At 34.6% G+C, this 8,753-nt stretch overlaps 1 protein-coding gene across 1 annotated transcript in view; it reads left to right on the top strand.

Moving 5' to 3' along the window:
• Positions 1-8,753, top strand: part of PASD1 (PAS domain containing repressor 1) — a 66,418-nt gene that overhangs the window by 9,619 nt on the left and 48,046 nt on the right. Inside the window, exon 3 of the mRNA XM_017500885.2 lies at positions 4,595-4,684. Within this exon, the coding sequence (XP_017356374.1) occupies positions 4,595-4,684 (90 nt within the window). The remainder of the gene's footprint in view (positions 1-4,594; positions 4,685-8,753) is intronic.

Raw genomic sequence — 8,753 nt, forward strand, 5'->3', positions numbered from 1 at the left:
CTTTGCCGTAATCTTCTTTTCCTACACCACTTCTTTCCTACCATTTCCTGAGTTCTGTGTCGAGCTTCCTTTGCTTTGCTTTGTATTTTTAGAACATATGTATGCATCTCTAAGTGATATGTTGTTTTCTTTTGCATTATGTTCACCTTTATATAAATATATTGTATGTATTCTTCTCTGACTTGATATTTTTGCTCAACCTTTCTTTTTCAATTCATCCATGATAATGCATGTAAATCTAGTGCATTTATTTTTACTTCTGTATTCTTGTTAGGACATACTACACAATTACTTACCCATTCTACTGTTGATAAGCCCCTGAAATCTGTTTTAGCTCATGCTCCTTAGGAAGTAGAGGATGAAGCAAAACTGATATGCTAAGGTTTTAGTGGGATATGCACTCTCAGGGTAGTGAGGGTGAGGGGAAAAGTAAGGCAAAGAAGAAGGGAATTGAAAGATAGGGTGGTTTATTACCAAGCTGGATGCAGCTTCACAAGAACACACAGTGGGTTGTTCAGTCACTCTTAAACTATATAAAAGGCACCACACCTTGTAATAGTCTGTATAGGGGAAGAAGGGAAAATATTGTGTCTACCACTTCCTTTCTATCTCCTGTCATTAGTCAAAAGTCACATGGATGTTTACATGGATTTACATTCTGTCCTTTGGGTTACCTGGCTTTTCTGGAAACCCACTGCGGTACCCAGATACCATGCCCTGAGGTGGATGAAGTTTACAGCTTTCATGAATCCAGTCACTTTGGATGGATACTGAAGCCCCTCCTGCTGGTGGAGTTAGGAGACTAGACTGGAACTGCAAAAGCAGAGCTAACATCCCTGGCTTGATTGAAGGTGGAATGGGGTATGAATCTTGAAGAGGCGCATAAACTGGGTTTGGTATAGCTATAGGTTTTTGTTATTGTGAGCAGTTCTGGTTTGAACATTTTTGTTCATATATCCTTTTCCATATAAGCAAGAGTGTTTCTAGGTGTATATCTAGGAGTGAGATTGCTGGATGGTAGGGTGGAGTGACAGGGTGGCTTCCCTCTACATGAAAGTGACAAATTGCTCTTCAAGTGGCTGTGTTTCACTGTGTATTTTACTGTTCATTTATATTCCCAGTAGTATGGATGAAAGTTCTTATTAATCCACATCATTGCTAATAATTTATTGTCTAATTTTTAAATTTTTGTCAATTAGGTGGGAATGGAATGGTGCCTTGTTTCATTACAAATGACAATGAGCATCTTTTCACAAATTTTGAGGCCATTTGTGTTTCCTCTTCTATAAGATGCTTGTTTCTAGCCTTTGCTAAGTTTCTTATGGTATTGTTCTTTCTAACTATTCATATGTTGGAGATTTTTAAAATAGATTCTGGAAATGAATCACTTGCTAGTTATGTGTTGCAAATTTCTTGTGCTAGTTTGTAGCTTACCTTTTCACCATTTAAAATGACTTGACAAACAGAAATTATTAATTTTAAAGTAATCAAATTTACCAGTCAAAGGGCGTTTATTTTCTTGTTTAAGAAATCCTTACCTACCACAAGGTAATAAATATATTATCTTATGTTTTATTTTAAAAGCTTTAACATTTTATCTATTATATTTAATGTGTTTATACTTTTTGAGTTCATTTTTGTGTATGCTATGAAGGAGAAACATTATAAAGATAAGAGAATATTTTAAATTAATGATTCTGTTCCTTAATGATGATGTGATTGGTCATATTTCCTATTTCTTTCAAAGTCACTTTTTGTAATTTATGTTTTTCTAAAAATTGCTTTCAAATTTATTGGCATAAAGTTGTTCATAATTTTCTCTTGTTATTTTCATGTCTGAAGCTTCTGTAATGATATCCACTTTTCACCACTAATGATTCATATTGCCAGAGGTTTGTCAGTTTTAATGTTCTTTTCACAGAATTGACTTTTAACTTCCTTGATTCTCTCCATTGTGTCTTTATTTTTTTTATTTTATTAATTTTTGCTTTTAGTTTTATTATTTACTTATCCTACTTTTTTGGGTTCATATTTTGTTCTCTTAACAATTTTAGATTATTTAATTCATTGATTTGTCACCAGTCTTCTTTTCTAATATGTACATTTAAGCAAAGATTTCCAAGTGTTGTTTTAGCTGCATTTCACAGTTCTTGATAAGTAGTGTGTAAAAACTATTTTATTATACTTTCTAATCTCCATGATAACTTATTATTTGTCCTGTTATTTATTGTGGTAAAATTTATATAACATGAATTTATCATTTTAATCACTTTTAAATATGGAGTTCAATGGCATTAAGTACATTCACATTTTGTGCAACCATCACCACCATCCATTTCCAGCTTTTAAAGCTTGCATAACTGAAACTCTGTACTCAAACAGTAACTCCCCATTCTCATTTTCTCCACATTCTTGGTAACCACCATTCTACTTCCTGCATCTATCAATCAATTTGGCTATCCTGGGAACTTAATATAAATGGAATCATACAATAATGTCCTTTGGTGATGTGTTTCACGTAGCATAATATCTTCATGTTTCATCCATGTCGTACTTTGTGGCAAAATTCTCATTCCTTTTAAGACTGAATAATATTTCATTGTTTGTTACACATTTTGGCTATCCATTCATCTGTTGGACATTTAGATTGTTTACACCTTTTGGCCATTATGAATAATGCTTCAGTGAGCATAGGTGTACACATATCTGTTTGAGCCCCTGCTTTCAGGATTTTTTTTTTTTTTTTTTTTGGTATACATCCAGAAGTGGAAATGCTGACTCACATGATAGTCCTATGTTTAGTTATTTGAGAGACTGCCATAGAGTTTTCTATAGCAGCTTTGCCATTTTACACTACTACCAATAGTGCATAGGGGTTTCAATTTCTTCATGTCCTGTCCCAAAACTTTCTGTTTTGTTTTAATCATAGCCCATCCTAATGGGTTTGAGGATTTCATGACTTTATCCAAATGTAGAATCCTGCTTGCAATTATTTGGGCTTCCTGAATATTAAGATTGGTGTATTTTATTACTTCTGGATGATTTTCAACCTATATCTCATTGAGTATATCCTCTTCTCTGTTATATTACTTCCTTCTGGAACGCTGATCAGACATATGTTGGACTGTCTCATTCTCTTCTCGGTTAAATTAAATTATCTTATTTTCCATTTGTATGTCTTCTAGTGTTACATTCTGAGCCATTTCTTCAGCTCTTCCCAGTTCAAAAATTTTATTTCTGGCTGTGTTCTAACATACTATTTAACCTATATATTAAGTATCTAATTTTGATGGTAATATCATTTATAGACATTTTGTTTGATTATGTTTTATAACTCATTAGTCAGTTTTGAGTCTCTTGTTTCTTCATGTTTGTAGTGTCCTTTATTATTTATTTAAGCTTATTAAGCATACTTATTTTGTATTCTGTATCTGATAATTCCAATATCCGCTATTTTTAAAATATGAGTCTACATTTTATTATGTCTATTGCCTCTTGTTTGTAATGTTTCATCTCTTCCTGGATTTTATTTTTTATTATAAGCTCATATTATTTGTAACTTTATCTGCCGGAATTCTTTGAACACTCATTTAAAAATAATTCTCTAGATGTGATCTTGATTTCCTTTTGTTAGACATATGGGGTCAGTAACACATTAAACTAAATACTAGACTTTGATTGTTGAGGTCCACACAGGTAGTGTATGAATTCTACCTCCAAGTTTGTGTGAGGGTGGACTTCTGTTTAGCACCTCTTAAAGTTGGCTATTTTTTCTTTTCCTACTCTTCCCAGGACTGAAGCTGAGGCAGGTATGCACATTCCCTGTCTCCTTTCATTGGATAAGATTTTTCTGTTTCACCTGTTGAAGGTGTCACCCTTTTGGAGACTTGGCTTTATGTTGTAATCTTTGATTTCACCTCCTACCTTGTACAGGCCTCGGCTTTGCTTTTGTCCCCTAAACTTTAGGCCATCAGTGTTGGCAAGATAGTCTCAAGGCAAATAACAGGGTCTGATATACTCTGATGTCATAATTCTCACAATATAGTCATTTTTGACACCAGATTATTTCCCTTACTTTACCAATAGCTTGGTTCTGTTTTGAAAAATAAGTTTTATTTGTCATTTTAGATATTCTCTACCAGGAGACATTTGTCTGGCTATTGAATCCATTATATAGCAGGGAAGTGATGGGCATATCCATATTTATAAGGAGATGACTAACCTAACCACAAAGGAAAGTGTCCTTAAAATATTTTTAACATTTTTGAAGTTAAGTGTTCTAAAAGTGAAACAACCTACACACAGAAATGAATCTTCTTGGCTTGTGTTAGAGAACTTCATGTTAATTGGGTGTATATTGAAATTTGTTTGTTTAAATGACTCATCATTTGATAAACATTTCATGCTTAAGGTTAAGTAGATTCTGTGTAGGAGGCAGAATAATGGAATTTTAATTAAGTCTGTGCCTACTTTATTGACATTTAAGGACTGCAATACATTTTCAGTGTGCTATTATAATTATGCATTTAGAAATAAAGCTATCATTTTATTATTGTTCCACTATTTAATTACATTATTATTCTCCTGTCATTAGTCATTAGATGGCTTTATGATTACACTGAGCACAGATGGAGTGATTATTTATGTGGATGAAAACATCTCTTCTCTTCTTGGACATGTATCAGTAAGTTCTTCCTACTTTTGGGAAAGTGGATCATTCTGGTTTGTTGTTTAGGGGTTTATTATTTATTTTCAGGAGCATAAAACTCATCACAGAAGATGTTTTCAATGTTGTCAAAACGTGCCCCTGTTTTATTGTCATTTCCATGGGTTTCAGAATACTATAGATTGTCTTTGTAAACAACACAAATTTATATTTTAGTTTTAGAATCTGAGAAGTCCAAGATCAAGGTTTCAACAGATTTGGTGTCTAGTGAAGGCCCACTCTCTTGTTCAGAGACATCTCTATTCTTACTATAACCTTACATGGTAGAAGAAGCAAAGGAGCTCTTTGGGGGTCTTATTTATTTATTGAGACGAAGTCTCTCTCTGTCACCCAGGCTGGAGTGCAGTGGTGCGATCTTGGCTCACTGCAACCTCCGCCTCTCAGGTTCAAGTGATTCTCCTGCCTCAGCCTCCCAAGTAGCTGGTATTACAGGCACACACCACCACATCTGGCTAATTTTTATGTTTTTAGTAGAGACGAAGTTTCACCATATTGATCAGGCTGGTCTCAAACTCCTGATCTCAAGTGATCTGCCCATCTCAGCCTCCCAAAGTGCTGGGATTACAGCCGTGAGCTACCATGCCCAGCCTAGAGGTCTCTTTTATAAGAACACTAATCCCATTAATCATCTCTAAAAGCTCCACCTCTTAATATAATACCATCACATTGAGAGTTAGATTATTTCAATATATAAAGTTTTGGTGGACATAAACATTCAGTCTGTAGCAAGGCATTCATATTCCACTTATATATGTGTTTGAACAGGGGTTACCCATAATGCATTTACCAACAACAGTCCTCCCAAACAAACTGTCTGCCATTGGCATGGTTGTGTTAACAAAAGGTTTTGGGAGAGGATATGAAGAAATTGAAACCCTATGCACTATTGGTGGTAGTGTAAAACAATCATATCTCTGTTGTTGTTTTACATATTCCTCATTCCACACAGTTGTCTCAAGAACTTGACAAACCCTGATCCAGAGATCTATAGTACTCAAGTTTGGAATGTGGAAATTAATAGAAGCTAGGTTAGATTATCCTGTAGTTAACTTGGAAGTAAATTAAAAACATTTCACTAGTTTAGCCAGGCTAGTTGGCATGTTCTGTGACCTTCTTGGGAACTCACAGTCTTTATACCCTTTTAAAAAAAAACTTACAGATGCTAGAATCAATCTCTTTTATTTCTAATTCTCTTTCATTCTTTAAAAAAAACAGTTTACATTTCCAAATTCAGCTTATATTTGTAGGATACGAAAACAGCTGAATAAAATGCAAATAGTAGAGATATTTATTGGATTGCACTTTAGTATATTTAAATCATAGAAGGGCAATAATCTTTTAAAATCTATATTAAAAGAAGGAATGTATGATTATGATCCATTACAGCTTAAATTTTATTATAATGAAAACCAGAAAACTACTCAAATTCTTGTGGCATCAGATATTGCATAAACCAAATTGGTCATTGACTGAGACTGGTGACTTTTTCTTATTATGCAAGGATTTTTTTTTTATAGTGATGGTGTTAGTTGAATGAATAAAATGGTGCCTGTTATCATCATCATCATGGTATTAAACTTTTATCCGTCATCAAACTTTTATCCATGCCATCATATTTTCCCAGTCGTTTATTTCATTGAGTTTTTTTTTCCTTTGGAAAAACTCAGTCATTTGTAGTAGTAAGTTCTAATCACTGCCCCCTGTTCTTAGTAGCCTGCCTTCCTACTCACCCTACTCCATCATTCCCCCCCCCAAAATAAAATAAAATCTGGGGGTTTACATATGTTTATTCTCTTTTTCAGTTACTGACTGTACTAATATTTGTGTGACAACTAATAGGTATTTGCAAACTTTGCTTTTGAAAAACCACCTTAATTTTTTGCTTGTATTTATCCTTGCTTCATTAGGCTCTAAGTACCTTGATCTTTCTACCTTGTATAATAAGAAAAGCAAATGCTAAAAACTTACAAAAGTAACATAAGGTTGATCGTGCTTTCAGGTCTTTGCCCTTTTTCTAACTAAGGAACAGAGTCACTGGAACAGGTCCACTGTTTCAATTGGTGGTTAATTATAAGGCTTATTGTCATTATTCCTATCCCTAGACAACCAATAAGAAACTCATTATCACTAGCTGCATCCAAGAGACTGTGGACTATCAAAAGATAGCTCACTTTGAACTCTTTTAAGGGACAATCCTATCTTCATTTTAAAACTAATGAAAGAACTTATGAGACATAGCACTTTGTATCTTGTTATGGTATTACTTTATATTTTGCATCATAATTGATTGTGCATATTTAATCTGCCCTACTACACTATGTGCTCATTGGAATTTGTTTTCAGGTTCATCTTATGTAACCCTTATAAGAACTAAGTATAAAATCTTATTCAATGAATAACTTCATGTAGAATGTCCAAAATATGGGAACTGGTCTAGTAGCAAATTTTCTGTTCCTGATGCAAATTGGACTTGTGGCAGCTATGGTGTAGTGGAAAGGACATAGGCATGGAATTGGATGGAGCTTTCATGTGAATTTCATTTCTGCATTTCTGAACTCTCAACAATTGGACAAGCCTTAATTTCCTGATAAATAAAACAAAGCGTAGTTCTTCCTCTTCCAGGGGATTAAGTGAGCTTGTATATGTGAACATACCCAGAACAGTGACTGGCATGGAGCAATATTTTATCATGTGTTAGATGAGTGAATGAATGAGTGGTCTCCACAGGGATAACCAAGTTTGGCATCTAAAGTCTATTTTATAACTAAACCAATGAAAGCGTTTTTATTGAGAAAGCTAAATTTAGTTTAAAAAAAATCTACATTTATTTTGGGAAGTCAGTATTTTACTGTGTGACTTTCACTGTCAACATATATTGCCTGTTAGTTTCATAATGTTTTGTTTGCCAGATTAAGGTAACATATCCATCCTTAATTAAGCCAAGCTTGATTGAGACAGCATCCATCTGCTAATTTGAGCACTGAACAGTTCATAGGCTGGCCTCTACAAATAGACCATGAAGATATATTTCAAAATATTGATTGTAGATTATGAATACTAATCAGTTAAAAAATCATTGCAATTTGTGGTTCATCACACAAAGTCATTATTCAGCTACAAAGAATACTTTATTGCTTTGTTCCTATCACATTAAAAGCTCATTACTTCTGTATCTGATATTCAATTTATCCACATCTCACCATATTTCAACTACATGATACAGTATTATTCACTCATTCAACCAATATTTACTGAGTGCTTACTAGTGCCAAGCTCTGTTCTAGGTGTTGAGGATGTAGCAGTGAGAAAGACAGACAAGGTCTCTGTTATAATGTAATTGACATTTTAATGGGGAAGGCAGATAATAAACAGATAACAAAAAAGGCAATAAGAGAATGTCAAGGAATTGGTGCTATTTAAAATACTTTCGAGTAAAGACCTGCAGTAAGTGAGGGAGAAAGCCATTGCAAATATTTGGGAATGAGTGCTTCACATTGAAGGAGGAGTTAGTTTAAGGGCTATGAGATGAGTATTTGCTCTCGTTGTGTTTGTATGTGGATGAGGAGTTAGGTGTACCTGGAGTGCAGTGAGCAACAGAGAGAGAATGAGAGCAGATAAGGTCGATAGCAGCAAGAAACCAGAGCATAGAATGGTGAAAGCCCTTATAAAGACTTTGGCTTTTATTCAGAATGACTTGGATAACCAGTAGAAAATTTTGAGTGAGCAGAGGAATAGCATAATGTGACTTATGTTTTGAAAGGATCACACTGGGTGTTCTATAGAGAATGGAGTGGTGGCAGGAGCATGGCAAGAATAGATTCAGGGAGAGCAGTTACAACTACTGCAGTAATCCAAACTGGAAATGCGACTTGGACCAGGTGGTGAAAAGTGGAATGAGTCTGTATGTGTTTTGAAAATTGGCCGGGCGCCTGTAATCCCAGCACTTTGGGAGGCCGAGGCGGGTGGATCACGAGGTCAAGAGATCGAGACCATCCTGGTCAACATGGTGAAACCCCGTCTCTACTAA

The sequence above is a fragment of the Cebus imitator genome, unplaced genomic scaffold, assembly GCF_001604975.1.
Source record: "Cebus imitator isolate Cc_AM_T3 unplaced genomic scaffold, Cebus_imitator-1.0 Scaffold273, whole genome shotgun sequence".
In the NCBI taxonomy this organism is placed as follows: domain Eukaryota; kingdom Metazoa; phylum Chordata; class Mammalia; order Primates; family Cebidae; genus Cebus; species Cebus imitator.